Source organism: Eschscholzia californica, unplaced genomic scaffold (assembly GCF_041429995.1).
Source record: "Eschscholzia californica isolate CP2 unplaced genomic scaffold, dmEscCali1.0.p SCAF_5, whole genome shotgun sequence".
NCBI classification, from domain to species: domain Eukaryota; kingdom Viridiplantae; phylum Streptophyta; class Magnoliopsida; order Ranunculales; family Papaveraceae; genus Eschscholzia; species Eschscholzia californica.
The window spans coordinates 17228623-17250337 of record NW_028238472.1 but is presented as its reverse complement, the minus strand read 5'-3'; the positions used below and the strand labels follow the sequence as shown (position 1 = coordinate 17250337).

Sequence of the window (21715 nt, the reverse complement as noted above, 5' to 3'; positions counted from 1 at the left end):
ATGAAAATTTTTACTGACTGACCAACGAGATCGACCGAATGTCTCGCGTACCGTACAATATCGTGAATTTTGACCAACGATAAGTAAGAACGTTGCAAGCATTTCTTCCACACAAATATATCTTGTGTCTCGTAGTGGTGTTTTCTCTCTGATGATGTTGCATAATTTTCGAAATGCGTCAGGACACATTCTATACATCCGCCGAAAGTTTTCTTGATCCTCATTTAGTACTCTTTCTATAAATTCATGCCCAAACCTAGTAATAGGACGTCGAAACAACGGATACTCAATTTGCGGATGACCTGAGATTTCTATTACTTTTGTCGCGGCACACACTACTGAATAAGCACCAGCCATTACAATCTCAACACTATCATAAAATTCTTCTTCTTCCCTCGATTCATCATCACTATCATTATCACTACCGTCAATGTTCTCTTCAGTTTCTTCACTAGGTCTGACATTTTCGCCTTCATTACGTGCATCTATTTGTAGAAAATCGTTTCTATACAAACATTAACAAAACATTCAAATAACTTATCAAAGATTTACTATAAAGTTATCAAATATTAACAAAACTTTCATTGATGTTAACTTGTTTTGGCAACTTACAAAATACACATAAAAGTTACTGGTGGAGGTATGTAGCTATAGGTGGTGATGAATGTGGTGGTTGTATGACGGTTGATGGTGGTAGTGGAGATATATATGGTGGTGGTATTGGAACGACAGAATAAATAGACTTTTTGTGACGAGAATTAACGACAATTTTGTCAAAAGGAATGCAAGAGAAAATGGAAACAATACAAAAATGATTGGTAATGGTGTATGGGAGAGTTTAGATGGGACACAAAATTATTGGGTCGAACGAACTTTATTTTTCACGTTGAAATTAAAGTTCCTTGACTTTAAAATCGTATATGATGTATAGTTGGCTTTTGTACTCATTTGATCTTGTCATTTCCGAAAATCTTTATATTTGATGAACATTTTATTAACAACGAAGAAAAATCTAAAATGATAGCTATTAAGAACGGTTGAAAATTTGATTCCATTGAGGAATGGTTAGTCTAAGTAAGGACCAATTAGCTCTTTCTAAAAGAAATAATTAAGTTAAATAACACAAATAGTGTTAGAGTAAAACTTGGAGATATATATAGTTCAATGTTTTTGAACCCATTATTAGACACATTACATCCCTAAAAGATGACCATCATTTTATATTAAAGGTACACATGAAATTTTGGGATGGAAAGAACATACTACACGCAGAAATTTGAATATTCAATAACATCATAAGATCTGGTTCATGAAGTTGTAGAATTACATAATAGGCTCATATTGCTTAAGTTCACACGACAATTAACTATTGTCACGAAATTTTAACAATGTTATTTATTAATACGTACTTATCCTTCAGATCTCGCCTTCCGCAGTTCCGCCATTAATTTTTCTATATATTTAACACATGACGACATAAATATCCTTCCTTTGCTAAGAAAAAGAATAATATCCACATGCATGGAAAAGAGAAATAACTTTAAGTACTAGTTTATCTCATTATAACAAAAACCAAAACTTTTTCTACATAAAAACTTAGAAATTACTCATAAACACCCATTAATGAAAAGATTTTGTTATTAAAATTTTAGATGTTCGTTTAATAATATAAGATCTTTGAGATTTAGACTACTGTGTAAATGTCTCCTTCCACTTCCTTCCCAACATGCAGAAGCAAAATGTTATATATTTCCTCTTCCAAGTTACAAGAGAACATTCCATGGAAGGACAATTTTCCTTCTCTTGTTTTGTCATGTGGTGATTTAAATATTTTGATATTTGCAATTTATGATATATATATATATATATATATATATATATCAAAAATGTATTTTGATTTTTCCAATGAGTTGTTTTCATTGGATCAACGATTTACCATATGAACAAAGTTACTGATAATGGGCTTCAGTCGCTCACAAACAACCTCTGCTACACGTAATTAACTATTTTCACTTTGTTTATATGTTAATAACTTGTGGTAAATTTGTGCTTTTATATGATATTGATATTATTCCTTTTATTTGCAGATATGTTAGGTTTACGGTCTCGTGTTGTACTTCAGAAGGTAAGCATCCTGTCCTGGATCCCCTGCGTTTATCTAAGGTTCAGAAATGGGCCAACTTCGGGATGAGAAAGGCGTCAAAGCTGCTTGAAATTGAAGAAAGGAGTCTATGAACATGTCGTCGAAAAGGTTGATATTGATGTTTCATCAACATCACCTGTTAGAGCCTTAGAGGAAGGAGGCAACTACAAAGAGTAACAAAATTAAGTGAACGACATAAGGTATATCATTATTAATGATAATGAATCTCAAACTATGAGAATTAGACTCAAAGAATTGATTGTAGTTTAACTGTTTTTATGTACTCGTCCCAATATATAAATACTTAATAAAAATTTATTTTCTCTTGTTTTTGTGAAAAAGGTAGATTAGATTTCATTAATTGCTAAGGTTGCAACTCCAAAGAGAAACAAAATTAAAAGATAAGATTACATACTAATTAGAGCATCCCAACTAAATACCAAATCCAAAAATTTGGTGTATGTCTTTCACTCTTGATTTGTACACCAATAAAAAAGAGAGTTTTGATGGGGATTATAAGATTTTCTACCAACTCACACTTTTCTTCAAAGATCCTTGTGTTTCTTTCTTCCCATAAACTCCAATTTATTTTCTCTTGTTAACTATAATATTCAACTTGAACAAGTATTGCTAGTACCTTGACATCATGGAATTGGAATTAATGTTGAAATTTCAACGTTAAAGCACTTGTATTTGTTTGGAAGCTTTCGGTTCTAATAATATTATTCATCAACTTTTCACGTCGAAGAAATGGAAAAACTCGCTTAATTCGTAACGGATGCAAAACGTCTAAAAGATGTAAGTACATCATGATATTACGTGTGCAACAATTCACATTTAATATATGCTTTAAAAACATTTTATATTCAACGTAAACAAGTATTGTTAGTAGCATTAGATCATCGAGTTGGAATGGTTGTTGAAATTTCATCGATGAAGCCTGAAGCACTTGTATTTGTATGAAAGCCTTCCATTCTAATACGATTGATCATCAAATTTTTATGTTGAAGAAAATAAAAAACATGTTTAATTCTCAAGTTTCCAAATTGAAGTTTGATGAGGATATTAAAATGGAAAGCCGCATGGATCTTGTGTGGGTACTATCATACTTGTGTTTGTTAAAAAATTGTTTTCAACTTAAGAATTAATATTAGTGTCATTTTTTTTATGTGAATCTCCTTCGGCTATATGCAGGTTACTTTTATATCCTTCACTTGCTTCTCTTATTGGCATAGAAAAGCTCCGTCACTGTTGCGCTACCTGGTTGCTTCTAGAGCAATTTCTTCAACGGTCTCATAACTGGAAGGTATTCTATTTAATACTCTGAAGCATACCAACATTAACTGATGAATCTATACGAGAATTCCCATGATCCCATCTTAGTTATGCACTCATATTTGACTTCCTATCGTATTAGTGGGAATATACAGGAGAAGCATCCAAAACTGTTGTGAGAAATATAATTGCCCAAAGACCGATTTTGAGCAAGATTCCTCCATCAGATTACAATCCAGCAAAACTGTTGCTCAACGGGGTTGGATGGTCTATTCCTCAGGCACAAACTGTAGGAAGTTTGAAGAAAATGACGAGTCATAAAGAAGTAAATAATAACCAACAGACTCCATTGATCAGGCCTGTGTCAAACCTTGGAAATCGCGAACCCTGGTTCTGGTTCCCTAGTCCAGCTGCTAGTTGGGATGGCCCAGATTTTCTTGGTCGTGTTGGGGGCATGAAAGATGAAATTCCCTGGAAGATACGAGCATCTATTGTTTATTCTGTTCGTGCACATCCTGGAGCACTGAGATCATTAGCTGTTAGCCATGATGAGAGTATGATCTTCAGTGCTGGGGTTTGACCTGGATTCAGAGGGACGGTTCAGAAATGGGAATTGCCCAGAGTGGAATGCGTATCTGGTTATTATGGTTATGAGGAGGTACAGTTCTTGCATCTTCTATTTTGTGTATTATTCATTTGCAGCAATTTTGGCAGAACAATGTTTGATGCATGAAGATTTGTTTCGGTGCTCGCTGGAATACTGGATTAAATGGCCTCAGTTAGGCACTTCAGTTATTGCTAAATAATATCCCGTTCGTTTTATTGTTAATGCCATTGTACATCTGTACTCTCTTTTAATCAATAAGATTATCATTTATTGAGATTTTGTTTTCCAACTTTCAGGTTGTCAATGACATTTGTGTTCTCTCTTCCACTGGAAGGATAGCTTCTTGTGATGGAACCATACACCTGTGGAATAGCCAAAGCGGAAAGCTAATTTCAGCATATGCTGAGCCATCTGCAAATTCTTCACATCTATTGAGTTCTTTATCCGCTGCATCTAAGATGAATACAGAACACATTAATATGCTTAGCTCCAATACTTTATCAGGTGGAGTATTGTCTAGTGCATTTGGTGGGAGTTTGTATACCTGCATGCATCATTTAGAATACGACGACAAGCTTGTTGCCGGTATAGGGAATGGTTCACTCAGGTAAACTTATGGATTTCGTCTTACTTTCGAAATTGATTTTCTTAACCTGAATTTGTTCGAGTACCATCTGACTTAAATTCTCTCTCTCTCTCTCTCTCTCTCTCTCTCTCTCTCTCTCATCATGCAGATTCATTGACTTTGGTCGTGACCAGAAGCTACATCTATGGAAAAGTGAATCAGTTGAAAATTACTCTTCCCTTGTTTCTGCAATTTGCTCATGTGGATCTGACAATATGCAAACCGGTAAAGCTGCTGCTTCACCATCTTGGGTTGTGGCTGGATTCAGTTCTGGTCATTGTAAGCTGCTTGATGCAAGAAGTGGAAGCATCATAGCTTTTTGGCGAGCTCATGATGGATATGTCACTAAGGTACTGGTAACTTGCCAAAGCGGAGTTTGTACATTTACATGCAAAAATGATTCGTTCTCTCTTTTCGTTTATGCAGTTGTCTGCACCGGAGGACTATCTGGTTGTTTCTAGCTCTCTTGATAAAACTCTACGGGTTTGGGATCTAAGAAGGTAATCTTAGTAATACTGTTGTAAACGTTATATGCTCTATTAGTCTGTTATGATTGTTTGTTGGTGTCTAAAAGCTCAACCTACTTATTGGTTTCTGGGTTCTCCAGCTGTCCAACACTCTTGGCCTCGGCTGTGGGTGTCTTTCACATTAGACTACGAAAACTGTAAAAAAAAATTGTCTGGACTCTGGAATTAGGTTGCCTAATCTAAATAAGAAAATAAACTAAATTATATTTTAAGCTTCTCTGGAACGAAGGCAGTAGTCCATCAATTTCTAGAACCATTTTTTGTTGCCACGACAAGGGTGCAATTGCTGAATTTTGATATGATTATCTTTGATGATATTTCAAGCATTGATTTTCTTATGTATGTCGTGACACAGCTACTGACTCGATTTCTATCGTCTTCCTGCGAGCCATGTTAGTCTTCGCATACAGCTTAAAATGTATGACTATCTACTTTTTATTAGCTTGTTGGACCTATGCAGGAGCTGGCCACCTCAGTCCAATGTCTTCAGAGGTCACTCAGATGGCATATCAGGCTTCTCTGTGTGGGGTCAAGATGTTATTTCTATTTCCAGAAATAAGATTGGCCTTTCCTCCTTATCTAGATGTACAAATGATGTAAGTATATGAAGGGCATGGTACTCTAATATGTCTAAAATATGTCTGTCATGTTCATGGACATGCGTAAAAGTTTCAAATGCTTGTCATCTGATTAGTTCTATTATTTTGCACATTATCCTGTCATATATTCCTATAATAGTCCATATAATGAAGGGCTAGAATTTCAACTAGTATTGTGCCTTTGCAAGTTCTCCAACTAGTTCATTCATATCCGATGGATGTAATTTGATGTATAAACTGTCTGATTTTGTTTCACAGGGTGGGCAGGGGCACGTTTCGTCGCAGAAATTGTATATGATGGATAGAGGAACGAGAAACTTGTCTCTTCTATCCAGTATAAGTATTCTTCCTTTCTCAAGATTGTTTGCTGTGGGAACAGAAGATGGTTATCTGAAGATATGTTGCTAGTTTCTTTGTTGTTCATGCAACTCTTGCTTCATGTAAATGGGTACCGTATATATATATATATATATATACTAGGTTATATCCCGTGCCCTAAGGCACGGACACTTGTATTAATCAAATGTTACGAAATTTATTGTTATATTTTATTGAGAGAAAGATTTTTATTAGTTATTATTTTTTTTGTATTACGTTTTTGTTTCTTTTCTCTTAAATTAGTTATTATTTTATTGAGAGAGAGATTTTTATTTCTCTTTTTAACCATTGAAATTTATTTTGTTTTTTTTTTTAAATTAGTTATTTTATTTCTAAGAAGTAAAGAATTATTGTTTTTAAATAGGTAACTTTAGTTCTACGAAGGATTATATTTTAAATTTTGAGAAGGGCTTCTTGACAATATAATTTATTAAAAAGATGTTTGTCCCGTGCCCTAGGGCACGGACACTTGTATCAATCAAATATTACGAAATTTATTGTTATATTTTATTGAGAGAGAGATTTTTATTAGTTATTATTTTTTTTGTTTCTTTTCTCTCAAATTAGTTATTCTTTTATTGAGAGAAAGAGAGAGATTTTAATTTCTTTTTTTAATCTTTGAAATTTATTTTGTTTCTTTTTTTCGTAAATTAGTTATTTTATTTCTAAGAAAGAAATGATTATTGTTGAGATTTTTCAATATACAATCTGTTTTTATATATATAATAGATAAGCCAAGAAGTAAATATACAATCTAAAGAAACTCATCTTATGATCCCAAAACAGAAAACTTGGATAAGCCAATCTAACATTGACTTAACAAAAAACATATAGAAATTCACCTTAGAGGACTGAGAGAGAAGCTTGCCCCATGCAACCTTTGAAGATGATTTCATGGATCGTTTTAGCGACCGGAATGATGCCCCACCAGGTTTCGACAATTTCTCCATCTCCACATTAGAACAACAAAATTAGTAGCTCCAATCAACATATCAAGTACAAAACTTGAAAAAGGAAGAACCTTTAGACACATGCAAAGAAAAGATTTATAAAAAGATCCGTACCTGCTACAGTTGAAGGTGGAAGCAAAGCTTCGCCTACCCCATTACTAACATCCGCAGGTTTATCATCTACAGCTGAATCACGACAATTTGATTCTTTTGTGGCATCAACAACCATTGGAGGATCGGAGGAACGAAGTTCCCCTTCTTGAGACTCCAAACCTGTTTCTTTAGATAAACCCAGGGTTTCAACTTGTGAAGTAGAAGGAATCTCATCTTGGGATGACGATGTTTCCGAAGCCTTAACCATAATCAAGAAGTCACAACCTTTAGACTTCCAAATTTCACCAACAAAAAGGAAAAGATAGAGAGAGAAACAAACACATACATGTATACAGAGAAAGAGAGGGAAAGAAAGAGATAAAAAGATTAGATGATTGGGGAAAGGTTAACAAAATCAAACCTTGGACCGTTTGCCGGTGGGAGAAGAAGGTTCGTCGGAAGAAGGAAGAGATCGCTTCGAAGAAGCTGAACTGCGCCTCGTCTCAACCATGGCTTCTCTTCTCCGATCCGAATTTTTTTGCAGAGAAACCGAAACGCAGAGGAAAAGAGAAATCCGCTAAAAGGTTTTCTGGAGAGAGAGAAAGAAAATCACAAATATCAGGCAATAATGTCCGAAGGCTTCAAATTTTGATTTATATAATAGATTAGTTAACTTTTATCTCTCTTCATTAATGAGAAAGGAAAATTTTGAGATTACTAATTCTATTTAAATTAGAGAGAGAACCTTTTGGTTTGTGTTACCGATTAAGTAAGAAAATTTTGCCCCTATGGTTTTGGGGCATGACTTTGAGAGGATGGGAGTCTATGGAAATTGAAATGTACCCAGTAAAAATTGTTCAATCATTATAGACAGAAGCAGTCAAGTCAGGAAGATCTGAGTATTTGATCTTTCCTTAATCTAAAAAAACTTACGTAGGTATGACGATATTGTTTTATCTTTAGCTACATTTACTCCGATTCAAATTAAGAATGGGCGTTTGACTTTGATTGTTTTGTTATTTTATAATTGAAGACATAGAAAGAGAAGAGTTGTGCAAATCAAGAAGGTAGAGCCGAAGGGGGTTGGATTTCTTTAGTTTATAGATTCAAAGTACATTGAAGGGTTTGTGTAAAAAAAAAAAAAGTACATTGAAGGTCAAATATCTCTGATGTACAATTTGTTTGCATTCCTCAAACTATTTTGGAGTAATCGAGAAGCTATGCCAAAACTAAATATGTAAACAGAAATCTAACGAGGTTCGGCCTAAAGCCTACGTCCTCGGGCGAACAAGAAATCTTTATTGAAGGATAGATGAAGACGACTCACACAACCCGCAAGTTCGTCCCAAGATGGTACCGTATAGAAATTAACCTTCTATACTAGATCTTCGACGGCCGAGAAATTAAACACCGCTCAAAATTATGAACAAAATTTCTCTCTCACTTGTTCTCTTTTTAGCTCTCTCTAAAGAAGAGTTGTTGTGTTTGTTGTTGATGTTGTGTACAAAGCACTCAAACCCCTATTTAAATATATTATAAGCCGCCATAATAGGGACCAATTCAAGAAACCGCCTACAACTAAACCGCCTCCAATTGAAAATTGAAAATCGCCTCCAACCATCTAAACCGTCACAAGCCATCTTCTTTCTCAATTTGGAAACTGCCCTCTTACAGTTAGTGTTTCATCCAACTTTTCGGAGTTTTTCTTTGGTCTAAAGAATTACTTATATATCTTTATTTATCTCTTTAATTTATGTTTCATCTCTTCTCTTATCAACGTTTCCTTACCATCTCCTGCTATTGTGTTTCTTTCATTTTCTCTTGTCTTTTTCATTAGACTTCAGGAAAGATAGATACAAGTTTCAACTTAAGAACAATCACATTCCCCCTCTATATATGAATTGGGATAGTCCTCTTCCATGAACAAAGGATATTCTCTCTTTCGTTAGAGAAAGTGATTGTTTCTCATCAGATTTTTTTCTATTTTAATAGAGAACTAGGGTTTACGGCATGAACAAGAGAACGAACATTTTTTTTTGTGGAAGAAGAGAGTGCAACAAGAAAAGAAATAGCTGAATTAGGGTAATTGGGACAAAAAATAACTCTAACAAAATTTGGACAAAACCCCAAGAGATGATGGTTTAATTTGAATTTACAAAAAAATATAGAGTGAAAAGTAATTGGTTACAAAATAATGGTTAGATCCTTGTGTAAATAGAAATAAAGGTTTGATCCCAAATTAGTTATGGCTTTTCCTTTCATTTGTCCTGATTGATAGCAAATGATAAATCTTTGATTATTTCTAATTTTAACCATGAAATTCTTGAAATCCTTATAAGCAGTGAACTATTTGACATTTATTTGGCAATAGAAATAATTTGTGATGATTTAGGTTATATATTGAGAAAACCCATTAATTCATATATCATTTGGGCGGCTAGATATTTTCCTATAATTGTTTAGAAATATTGTTTACTTAAATAGAGTCCAATTAAAAGGAAAATGGATGATTAAGAAAACAAATTTGCAGAATTAGGAAAATGGATGATATAGAAATATTGTCCTATATGACCCCTGCATGGTCCTTTATTTTTCACAAAATGCCCATATGCCCATTTTTATATTATATTAAGGCTAGGTAATTTTACTTCCCAATATTACCCCTGCCTTTATCTTATCTTATTAAGATCGTCTCCTACTATAATCTTCTTCACATAGATCATCATTCACAAAAATTCTACAGATTTAAATTTCATCCTGTTCTTTATCCCACATTCATATTCATCTTCTTCCAAAATCTCTTTCTTTCTCCCATGAAACCTTCATCCAGATATGACATGGGTAAGAGAGTTGTCATTTCACTATGAGAGAAATCGCAATTTCACCCATATCTAGGTGAGGGTTTCATAAGAGATGAATATACGAGGGAGAGAGATTTTTGATCGAGGAGGAAATTTTGATTAGGATGAAATTAGAAAAAAAAAATGGTAGAGAACAAAAATTTGTGAAAGTCCTTTTTTAAGGCAATGACGCAGAAGATGACACTGATGAAGAAGGTGATTAAGATGATGATGATGATGACAGAGAGGAACGATAGATGACAAGATAAAAAGAAACCACAAATTTAGAAGGGGCCATTCTGGAAAGCCAAAACTTAATTTGACTACCGGAAAAAATATTTGCAAAAAAGAAAATGGTTAATTCTATTTTGCCCCCGTAAAGATGACCAACTGACCAAAATGACCCCCTAAAGGTGTCCAGCTTCTAATTTGACCTCCTTTTTCATATTTCCGTCAATTAACTGTTAGTCAACTTTAACATCAGACTTTGTTTTTCTTTTTTATCCTTTTATTCAAGATTAATTACCACATTGTCCTTGATCATTTTTATTGGCGGAAAATTGTCTCCGGGGGTTGGTCGGTCGGCCACCTGCCCGCGAACATAACTGATTTTTTTCCTTAGCTTCTCTCTTTCTTCCACCAGAACCATCACCACCACCACTAAACTAGCTAAATAAATCTCTTATTCCCTTTCTTTGTCAAAAACCAGTTTATTCTTAAGAAATATATGGTAGAGATAAATTAATCTCTCTCTTTGTCTCTCAATCACTCTCTCTCTCTTACACAACCAAATTCAGATCTGTGATTTGGTCCCAAATCTTTCTAGGATTTGGTTAAACCAAATTCCAGTGGCGATTTGGTTGAACCCTAAATCCCAGACGCGGGATTTTCATCAGATGGGGTGATGATTCAAAATCATAGTTCAAGTTTACAGATTTTACCTTGGTGTGATGATCATGACGACGACGACTCCCACGATGATGTTACGATAACATCCATGGATGTATTTGAAGCAGATCGAGTTGTAGCAGGGAAGATAATATGAATGGATTCAATCAGTTCAAGATTTCTGAGTTTGAAATTTGATTTTGGCTCAACCAAATTCCAGACGACCTAGAGAGAGGGAAAAATCATGATAAAATCCCTAAGAAATTGAAACAACAACATATCTCTTCAACTCCATTAAAATCACTATAACCAACAAATATTAAACTCCAGCACCACTAAAATCACTTTTCTTTACCTTCTTCAAACTCTAAAAGTATCTCTTCTTTGTTAGAACAACAAAATTCGATTTCAATCTTCAATCCAAATTTAACCAACCCAAATTTAAACCAATCTGAATTGTGAAATGGAACACTTGATTGATGAACTAAGCATTTGATTCAACCGAATCCCAGGTCTAGAGTGAGAGAGATGAGGTGATAAAGTGGTGGTGGTGGTGATGGAGGATTTCCACCCAAATCTCACAAATTTTGTCTGGGAGAGGGACTTCCACCCAAATCTCAGATTTAGGATTTAAGAGGATTTTGAATGAAAGATAAAAATGAAGAAAGATTAGAGAGAGAAAGGTGAACAGTAAAATCAAAAGAAAAGAGATATGATGAACTCAACCGAGGAACTTGTAGAGAGAGGAAAAAATTTTAGATAGAGAGAAGAAGATAAGGTTTTGTGGTTATGGGTGGAGGAAGCTGATTCTTACATGAAGCAGAGAGAAAGTTAGGGTTTGGAAAAATGATGTAAGGATTGAAAGGGAAAGAGAAAATTGTTTAGAAAAAAAAAGTTTTCTTTTATTTATTCTGGTAGATGGGTCGCCGACGAGGTGTCTTCCCGTCGTCGCCGACGACCCTACTCCGACCACTAAGAAAGAAAAGATAAATAGGAAATAATATTTGAAAGGAGAGTACATACGGAAAAACTTGTCAACTGTTAAAGTTGACTGAATTTGACTAACGGACAAACTCAAAACGGGGCTATATTGGAAGCTGGTCATCTTTAGGGGGCCATTTTGGTGAGTTGGTCATCTTTAGAGGGCATTTGTGGAATTATGCCAATAAACTAGGGGGTCAAAAAGAAAATAAGAAGAACCAAAATTAAAAAGGAGTTCCAAATTGTTCCACTTCCTAAGTAAACGGATAATTAGATCGAATATATATTCTCGCCTTCTCGGAGATGGGCGGGAAATTAGAGGGAAATAGAAAATCTTCTTCCTTGTTTTTTTTTTATCGAAACCAAAATCACAGAAAACCAGTAGATGATTTTCTCATAACTCTTTTCCTTTCCTTCGTTTCTTCTCCTTTCTTTCTGTGATTTTCCCGCCATATTTTCGCACTTAGAAAGATGTCTTCTGCTATTGAAAATGTTCTTCTAACAAGGCCAACTGTCACTATCTCCTATTCTGAACTCATAGTAAGTTTTAGTTTGATTCTGGTGTTTTGTTCATCTTTGATTTTGACTTTTTGGGTTTTGTTTATTTATTTAATTTGAATTCTGGGGTTTTGTTTATATTTGATTTTGGATCATTTTTCAGGATAAGGATGCGGATTTGTCTATGAAGATTGAAGAAGGGTTTGGATCAAATGGGTTGGGAATTTTATCTATTTCAAACGTATGGTTGGTTCGAATTTCTCTCTTAGATTTTGTTTTCCTTAATACTGATCAACAAAAATGGGTTGTTATTTGTGTTTATAATCGAGTTCTGAAATAAGGATTTCGTTTTTGTTGGTAAAGGAAGGGAAGGTTTTTGTAGCCCACAAGTGAACTTTGTGATTTTTAAAGGAATTCAGTAATAGCTTTTGATGTACAAAGTTTAGGTTAGTATATAAAATGGAGCAAGTATCTGTCGATTTTGGGGCCAACTTCTGACTTAGATAGTTAATCACTCATTGGTTTTTCAATTAGGGTTTTCCAGATGATGAAAATTTCAGTTCATGCATCCAACAGAAAGTTTTTATTTTAAAAAAACATTATTTTACAGATCAAACTATATGTATCTACAAGAATAGATATGCCACGATTTCGAATCGAAGAACTTGTTGTTGGCGGTATAAATATTGTTTTGTGTACTTCTTGGGTTTTGATTTGGTGTAAACTTAGCTCCATATTTTGTTAATTGTATTTTTTTCCACAACTTATTTTGTGATTCTCATTCTAAGTCTATGTTAACGATTTTTCGTGTTGGGTGTTTGTTAAAGATAGAATAGGGTATTGTTTTCCCTTTTCATTTTTTGCTGAAAAACCACTCAGATTTTTTTTTTCTTCCTCCGGTATCCTTTATGAATTTGGTGCCAATTTCTTGTTTCTTTTATTATAGGTACCTGAACTTTCTTCTCTTCGTCAAAATCCTCTTCGTCTCGCTCCTAGGTATGAGTCTCTAAATTGATATACAGAGTAGGTTTTTTCAGTTTTATAGGGGAATTTGATGCACTCTTTTCTATTTAGATTAGCGGGCCTTCCTGAAGAAACGAAGAAGGAGCTTGAAGATCCTAACAGCCGGTAATTGGTTTTGCTTGAATAGCTTTCTGTTTTAGGCATTTATGGTGGCCTCTTATTTCTCGGTGTTCAATTTCAGTATTGGCGCTCCAATTTTACTATATTGGTCACAAAATTACCTATTATCATATTAGTATTCCAACTTTTTTTTCGTTCCTCGTTACAGTTATAATTTTGGGTGGTCATGGGAAGGAGACGCTTGAATCTGGTAAACCTGGTAAGTTCTTATGCCTCAACTTCGTAAGATTTACATTAATGAACTTTTCTTGAAGAATGAAGTCAAAGATATCCTTAACTAACTCATTTAACAGTTAATATTTCTACGAATTATATACTATTAAAGAAAGGGGAAATGGTTATTTTATATGACAACTCCAACAACCTTTCCTACTGAGAAAAGTGACAGTGATTAATCCTTAATAATCTGGGAATTTTCGAAAGACTTGTCAAAGTGATGCTATGACGCTTGCCACTAAATGTCGTGTTGAAATATGAGTTTCAATAATCCAATTTACGTGTTTTGTTTCTTCGCAAAAATGGAGAATTGACATAAATATGTTTTTCCTCTCCTGGTTAGTTCATCTATCCTATGGTTTGAAGGCATTTACGCTTGAGCTCTGCTTTGTTGGTTCCTTTATTCCAAGTTGCAGATTTACTTTGTTGTGTTTACCAGCATCTCTTGCTTTCAACTCTGCAGATATGATGAAAGGTTCTTACTATGCAAATCCAGTGTTAGATACACCTACAACGGATGATTATCTTATCCGGAGGTAATATAATGTTGCATATGTTTGACTTTGTGAAATTTCGTTGAAACATAGTGGGCCATTTCTCCAAGTGGTTCCCATTAAGATTTCTTATACGGGCCTATATTCTTTTTCATGTTGACTGTCTTTATACTTTTATACTTTATTATAAGAACAATATTCATTTAGTTCGCTTTGTTAGTTCAATAGTTATCTATATTAGGCTATTAGTGAATCCTGTCAGTATCTAAAGCTTCAATTCTCAGTTACTCCTTTGTCATCTTCCTTGTCCAAATTCTAGGCTTTCTGTGGGTACAATTAATTTTAGTCAACTTTCTATTTACCTTTCTTGTGTATGAAAACAATCCCCAATTACTGAACCAGAACACAGAAGACAAGTAAAGGGAGAAAGTATATATAAAATGTATCAACACCCTTGTGCCTGTTGCATCTCCTTTTCATACTCCAAACAAGTTTGTTAGTTCTCTCTTCTTTTCTGTTTTGCTTTCTTGTTTTGGTAAGTGTTGATAAGTAAGAGTTCCCACTTGTGTGTATGTACATGTTATGTGTTGTATGGATGGTTAATTATTTTGCTTGGGAATCTGGATTTTTGTGCTTCTTTTCATTTTTATATTTTACTTTTGTATATCAAGAGTAGGATAGTTTCCGAACGAGTAACAATGATTCTTTCATACGCATAAATGGTAGTACTTATTATGTATACATTTGTGCATATGCCAAGATTGTATGATATGAATATTGTTTCTCTTATGTCCAGGTATCCATCTTATTGTCAGCCAAATATATGGCCTAATAACGCTTTGCCAGAACTCGAAGGAGGTATGCCCACATCACCATTAGCAAATGTCTTCGTTTGGTTTCTCTGGTGATGACTTTAAATCGACCACACCAATTCATCTGTATTTCTATTTCTTTAGTATTTTGAGATGTTTAATTCTAAGTGGGAAGTGCCTCAGGATGTTTCTTTTCGAATGTTATCGTTTTTTCAACTAACGAAAATCGTTATGTCGTTGGTAATTATGCAGCTTTCAAAGCTCTTGGGAAGCTGATGGTGGAAGTTGGTCTGATGTTGGCATATCATTGCGACCGATACGGTATGTAATCACCATCTTACAGATAATATTTTACATAGTTGTATCGATATGGATAGAGCTGATTCTCAATGTATTAAGAGCAGATTGGGAAAGCCGAAGTGCGTAAGTCCTGACTAATCATTAATATCCAATAAAACTTACAGAAAAACAAAAGAAACACCACTTAGATTGTATATTGTTCTCATAAAACCCCAACAGGATCTAGATTTTAGATTGTATATTAGTTATATATATATATATATTCTGTTTTTAGATTTTTCAATACAAGTAAATATGAAGTTGTCGACATTTCACCTTTACTGTTTCACAACATAAAATCCTAACTCGAATACTTACAAAAATATGTATTAAACTCAACTGAAACCAGATAGAACAAACCAAAACGTACTAACAGAGTAATGCTGGATGTGCATATACTTAAGGCATTGTATTAGCTAGCCCTTGTACTGTAACATTTGCTTCAATTGTGCAAACATCTTCGACTAGATAGTGTTCTTCTGGATCTTTGAGTTTATCCAAAGAGACGAACTTGAAACCGAAACTGTTCTGAGAGGCACTAAACCAATTCTGATCTGCAAGAAAAAAGTCATAAGAGAGCCAATCAAATTCTATAACCGTAAAATATATTGAGAAAAATTCTAATAGAAGATGAGCTTGGGCATAGCCTTGAGATGGTGATGTTTTAGGTCAGAATTATCATTACTTTATTGTACTCTGTAGTGGTTCACTATAAAATTCTTGTTCACTGTTAAGATAGAAGGGAGTTGCAGAATGGGTTACATTCGGTCAAGATGAGCTACTTATGCAAGTGTTTTTTTTTTTTTAATTAAGACAATCTTTACCTCTTTCAGTAATGCTATTATCCGCTTGGCCTTTTAAGCACAAAGTGTAGTCGACATAAACTTGTTGACCAGGATAAAGGGTATCGGAGTTAGTCAACTCTAAAACTATGGAAACACGATTCCTCCTTTGCTGACCTTCAGCAGTACCCTCAGGTATGTCGAGCTTGATCTTCCTGCACCAAAAACATGTTAGATGCTTACAGCAGGTATTCATATTTTGAATAAGACGAGGATATTGAAGTTCTTATACGCACCATTCATATTTTCCAATTGTGAATACATGAGAGCAGTCGGTATCCTTGTTTAACTCGGAGAAATCCTTTATCTTCCAAGTTCTCTTATACGGGATTACTCCTCTTATCTTATGGTAACAATCACCTTTGCCCTTGTTTTTGATAACGAATACTTCTGCCCCGATAACACAAGCATCATTGACGAGGTATCCTTTGTAAGGCTCCTTAAATGTTTTAAGACGGATAAACTGAGCAAACCCTTGCTCTTTGTTCTGCGCATGGAAACTTTTTTCATGGGAAACTGCATGAAACAAGTAAAACTAGTTATGACACAAAGGTACAATCTTTCCTAGTCAAATTTGACCAGAACTTGTACGTCTAGTTGGAGAAACTGGTTTCAGGGTTTGCAGTATAGTAGTTCACCTCCGAGGGTCAAGTAGGTGCCACGTATCTGGTTAAACAGGAGTAACCTGAAAAAGGCCTTGACTTCCCAACCAGGGGGGATGGATTCTGTATCTGTTATAACCAAGTAAATAGAAATATGACCTTCTCCGCCTTCTTCTTTTTTACCATCTGGGTAGAAGCACAATTTCCTTACAAAGAAGAAAGAAAATGCTAGTTAGTTAGGTTATACACGCGATAAACCAGTTTTTCTAGTTGTAATTTGTGATTGGCGTATAAAGATCGAATGAGATTACCATTTGTATCCTCCTTTTTCAAAAACAGTAGAGAATTGTCTCTTTAGTTTCGAAATAGATGAGAAAGACCCAATCTTGAAGGAATAATCACTAGGTGGGGCATCTCTATGGAATTTCACAGCTACTGTAAAATAGAAAGAAAACTCATCATTATCTTGATGAACAACAATCTTTATCGTTTCTTTACAGGGTTTAAAGTTTGAAACCTAAAAAACAAGTTACAAGTAAAAAAACAACCTTTCTGTTGTGGAACAGTACTAGTGTCATTGCAAAGAATTGGAGGCCTGTTGACAAGAAATTGGAGCTTTTGGGCAAAGAACCGAGTCACATTCTCCATTCTCTCTATAACTTTTTTTTTCTCTCTCTCTCTCTCTAAAAGAAATTTTGAGAATCCAATTACTAGTAGTAGTAGTAGTAGTAGTATATTTTAGGAGGAGTTTGGGTAGGAAGACAAGCATGAAATTTTAGTAATTTGGAAAATAGAATCTTGAGCTGTTAAATTTTGGGAAGTTGCAATAAAAGAGGTTTATATATTTTGAGGAAATATTTATATATTTTGAGGAAATATTTATATGATTATAAGTTTTTAGAAAAAAAAAAAAAAAAAGTAAATCTTGGTCTAGAAATAGAAACAAAATTTAGAGATGAAGTGGTAGATTTTTACCTGTTAGTAATACAGTGATGCTATTTGGAGCGAAAGTCCAAAAGCGATTAAAAAGCGACCCAATGAAAGACTTACACGTGGTAGAGAGCACGTGATTGTTTCAACTTGCAAACTTATATTTCAGTCCTTCAAATTCCCGTGTTTAGCTTTCAGTTCATTTGCTAACAAACGATCTGAACCATTGATCCTTTCAATGGTCCGGATCATATCTAAAAAAATAAACCTGCTGCCCAAACAAATCTCGCCCTTTTCTCTCTCGACAGAAAATCGCTCTCTCTTCTCTCTCTAAAAAAACAAGTAGCTCGAATCAATGGAGTTGCTATTTCCATGATGTTTGAAATGGAAATAACACCATTAACAGAGAATTTTTATTAGGAAGCAATTTCACTCAATCCTATATGAAATTAGTACAAATAAAAGTAGATGTTTGGAATGATGTTTCATCCTATATGACTTTTGTGTTCTATCTTGTGAGAGAAACTGATGGGGAATAATTAATGGAGTTAAGAGTAGTTGCAGGTTGGAATTCAAAAGTGAAAGAAATGAGAATATCTTGTGATCTCTCTATCTCTGTGTGATTTTTCCTTCACCTCTTCCTCTCTCTTTCTATATTCTTTCTCTCTCTAAAAATGAAAGAGAAACAAAGTTATACAATTTTCACATACGTCTCTTGTCACTCTCAATCTGTTACTAACACATAATAAGAAAAAAAAAAATGTAACAAACCCAATGAATGTTGTGCAATTTTTTTGTTTTTCTTTAGGATCACATCTTTACATAAAACTCATTCACAATATTTTACTCTGAAGCATACCAACATTAACTGATGAATCTATACGAGAATTCCCATGATCCCATCTTAGTTATGCACTCATATTTGACTTCCTATCGTATTAGTGGGAATATAGAGTGCCCAGCAATTTTGCCCATTAAAAGCGGCCCCCACCGTAGTCAAACTTTGAAAAAACCTTGTCTTTTAGTGATTCCACATCAGCTGGGCATTTTAATGGGCTAAAAACTTGGCACTCTAGCATCTCCCTATTCGAATACAGTCATGACTCAGGAGAAATTTGTGAATCCGAAATATTCAAGTTCAGCCCTTTAGTTAAATGCACGTATTTTCCACCATTACAATTAGTGAAGAGCTTGTGATTTGAGTCACTGGGTGTTATTAAGGGTTCATGTCATTGAGTAATCATTTTTTGCAGGTTGATGCAATTCGATCTGCTTTAAATGCGATGGACTCCAAGGATGTGGAGATTGTCGTGGCGGAAACAGGATGGGCATACAAGGGAGACTCAAATGAGGTTGGGACTAGCATAGAAAATGCGAAAGCTTATAATGGGAATTTGATTGCACACCTTAGATCAATGGTGGGGACTCCATTAATGCCGGGTAAATCGGTCGATACTTATCTTTTTGCCTTATACGATGAAAACCTAAAACCAGGGCCAAGCTCAGAACGAGCATATGGACTGTACAAACCTGATCGAAGCGTGACCTACGACATTGGTCTTTCGAAGAGTAGCCAGGTAAGAATGTAAATTCATATTGTCCCCAAAATACTAGAATAAGTCTTGCTTTTACCATAAAATGGATGTGACAGAATATGTCTGCAATGATTTTCTTGTTTTGTTCCTTACTGACATTCTATTTGCAAAATGACATTAACTCTGTCTCTTAAAGACTCCTGCAACTCCGAATCCAAATCAAAATCCAAATCCTTCAACCCCAACGACTCCGACTACTCCATCAACTCCAGATGCAAAGACAAAAGGCTGGTGTGTGCCAAAGGATGGGGTTTCTGATGCTGAATTACAAATAAATCTTGACTATGCCTGTAGTCATAATATTGACTGCAGTCCTATCCAACCAGGTGGCGTCTGTTTCGAACCAAACACTATAAAATCACACGCTACTTTTGCAATGAATCTCCTCTACCAAAGTGCAGGTCAAAATCCATGGAACTGTGATTTTTCACAAACAGCAACATTAAGTTCCACTAATCCTAGTAAGTCCACACATTCTCTCTCTCTATATATATATAGACACACACACGCGCGCGAAGGTGAAGATTAGGGGACAAAAAACAAACAAGTCAATTTGTGAACGATCTCGTGGCTAAATTTAGATGGTAGTATTTCTCATGTGTTTCTATTTGGGTGCTTAATTTCTTGTATTTATTTTCTCTTGTTCATTTGCAGGTTATAGTTCTTGTACATATCCTGGTGGGAGTACTTAGGTTAAAAGGATAAGTAAAGCCTTTATGTAACTTTGAGTGAATAATAACAATGGTGATGGAAGTAGTGGTATGTATAACTGTAATAAAATTATTCTTAGTTTAGTCAATTGGATAATAGTATAGATTTTGTCCTCCTTTAGATTAGTGGAGGAAAAGTGTATTACTTTGTGCCTATGAAGATGGGGAGCAAATATGGCCACGTCCAATATTTTTTCAAGAAACTCTGTTGTTCTATAATGGCCATTCACCATTGCAAAAATATCAAAAGCGACTCATTTAAGTGCGTTTCTTTCTCCGCTAGGTGTTCTTTTCTCTCGGTTGACTAGTAAATATAAAACGTCTTACCACCAGAAAGGATCCTATATAAATTTGAAACAACTATTCATACAAATCAGGCATCAGTGCATCACGCATCACGCGTATGACAAAAATAAATATTCGTACCTCGAGTAAGATTAAGATTTGACTTTCACATACAAACAAACATTACTTCCGTATGCCTCTTGTTATTTTTGCATGTGACGTCGTTTTCTTGCACGAGGATTAATTTTTGTTATAGACATACACATAGATATTGTTGGTATGTTTGTTATGGGCAAAACATATACACGTGGATGGGGATTATTTATGCATTATTACAACAAAAGATAATGAAAGTAAATACTGTATCTTCTTTTCAAAGCTATATCAGAAAACTAGTATGTCATGGTCTTGGCTAAAATTTGTCCATTATGACGAAGTACTTACTATGAAGAATATGAATAATTCCCAACAACTCGTTAAGCAATTTTGTTTTGTTTATTTTTTTTTTTTTTTAGAAAACCACGATCACAAAATTACATGGTAGATAATTCTTATTCCTCTAAGAACTACATGAGAGTTACATTAAGAGTCCGTTTGATACGTTAGAATTGATGGGTAAGAAAGTCATTTTTTTCTGATGAGAAAGAAAGTCAGTTTTTTCTGATGGGGAAGAAAGTCATTTTTTTCTGATGTGAATTAAGTTTCAAGTGTTTGATAGGGTTGTTTGATAGGGTTGTTGAGAAATAATGGGTGTTTTTAAAATATCATGGGACTTATCTTTTATTCACCAAAAAACATAAAGTGCCTTTAAAAGTGGGGTCGGCTGTGATATAGAGAGAGGGAGAGTGTAGATCGGTTGAGATCTAGAGAGAGGAGAGAGAGGGAGATTGAGATCTAGAGTGAGAACTTCACAAATGAAGGAGGTGAGTTTAATTTGATGAACAAATCAAATAGATGAATTTGTCTATTTGTATGATTCATTCATGACTGGAATTTCTATAAAAAATGGTTGTTATTGAGTCTCATTAAAGAGAGTTGAATATTAATTTATATGGAGTCTATTAAGGAGAGTTCTATCAAGATTGGTTGTTATATTTACTGAAATTTGTTATATTGCTTGGACTTCGTTATATTGACTGGATTTTGAGGTGATGAATCTTGCTCAGAAAATGGCTCTGAAGTTTGTATATATAGGCTAGAAATTGAAGTTCTGTTCTTGGATTTTATAGATTATGTATGGTGTTGAGAGATTTGGTCATGACTGGAAATCTGGAATAGAGATTAAGAGAGGGAGGACTGGAATAGAGATTGAGAGAGGAGACCAAAGAGAAAGAGAGATAAAA

At 34.5% G+C, this 21715-nt stretch overlaps 2 protein-coding genes, 1 long non-coding RNA gene and 1 pseudogene across 7 annotated transcripts; 3 read left to right on the top strand and 1 right to left on the bottom strand.

Moving 5' to 3' along the window:
• Positions 1-1958: 1958 nt before the first annotated feature.
• Positions 1959-6233, top strand: LOC147537539 (protein GFS12-like; annotated as a pseudogene). The gene is made up of 10 exons (XR_015225875.1): positions 1959-1995; positions 2088-2125; positions 3154-3236; positions 3338-3449; positions 3561-4076; positions 4322-4632; positions 4760-5000; positions 5077-5150; positions 5638-5773; positions 5948-6233. The product of XR_015225875.1 is annotated as a protein GFS12-like (transcript).
• A 5929-nt stretch (positions 6234-12162) lies between these two features.
• LOC147537537 (uncharacterized) lies at positions 12163-17694 on the top strand. 4 transcript variants are annotated; one of them, XR_015225167.1, is made up of 10 exons: positions 12163-12446; positions 12568-12645; positions 13351-13400; positions 13479-13532; positions 13696-13746; positions 14227-14299; positions 15054-15115; positions 15322-15390; positions 16242-16385; positions 17419-17694. It is a non-coding gene; the product is annotated as an uncharacterized LOC147537537 (long non-coding RNA). The 4 variants fall into 4 exon arrangements; XR_015225166.1 differs by having other exon boundaries at positions 17353-17694; XR_015225165.1 differs by lacking the exon at positions 17419-17694 and having other exon boundaries at positions 16242-16606.
• On the bottom strand, positions 15645-17526 carry LOC147537538 (uncharacterized). The gene is made up of 6 exons (XM_086640213.1): positions 17401-17526; positions 17164-17287; positions 16889-17058; positions 16487-16766; positions 16233-16405; positions 15645-15962 (listed from the first exon to the last, which is right to left on the bottom strand). The coding sequence occupies exons 1-6, from the start codon at positions 17498-17500 to the stop codon at positions 15808-15810; spliced, it is 1002 nt and encodes a 333-aa protein (XP_086496339.1). The 5' UTR covers positions 17501-17526; the 3' UTR covers positions 15645-15807.
• A 630-nt stretch (positions 17695-18324) lies between the features above and the next one.
• Positions 18325-20069, top strand: LOC147537536 (glucan endo-1,3-beta-D-glucosidase-like). Its single transcript, XM_086642798.1, has 4 exons — positions 18325-18399; positions 19036-19359; positions 19514-19838; positions 20032-20069. The coding sequence occupies exons 1-4, from the start codon at positions 18325-18327 to the stop codon at positions 20067-20069; spliced, it is 762 nt and encodes a 253-aa protein (XP_086498924.1).
• The last annotated feature ends 1646 nt before the right edge of the window (positions 20070-21715 follow it).

What these genes read in the sequence shown, in the direction of transcription:
- LOC147537536 (XM_086642798.1), top strand. Translation starts at nt 18,325, where the DNA reads ATGGAGTTAAGAGTAGTTGCAGGTTGGAATTCAAAAGTGAAAGAAATG. An exon ending in CTTGTGATCTCTCTATCTCT is followed by an intron (nt 18,400 to 19,035) that starts GTGTGATTTTTC and finishes CATTTTTTGCAG; the next exon opens with GTTGATGCAATTCGATCTGC. An exon ending in ATTAAGTTCCACTAATCCTA is followed by an intron (nt 19,839 to 20,031) that starts GTAAGTCCACAC and finishes GTTCATTTGCAG; the next exon opens with GTTATAGTTCTTGTACATAT.
- LOC147537538 (XM_086640213.1), bottom strand. Translation starts at nt 17,500, where the DNA reads ATGGAGAATGTGACTCGGTTCTTTGCCCAAAAGCTCCAATTTCTTGTC. An exon ending in GAAAAAGGAGGATACAAATG is followed by an intron (nt 17,059 to 17,163) that starts GTAATCTCATTC and finishes CTTCTTTGTAAG; the next exon opens with GAAATTGTGCTTCTACCCAG. An exon ending in TAATAGCATTACTGAAAGAG is followed by an intron (nt 15,963 to 16,232) that starts GTAAAGATTGTC and finishes TTTTTCTTGCAG; the next exon opens with ATCAGAATTGGTTTAGTGCC.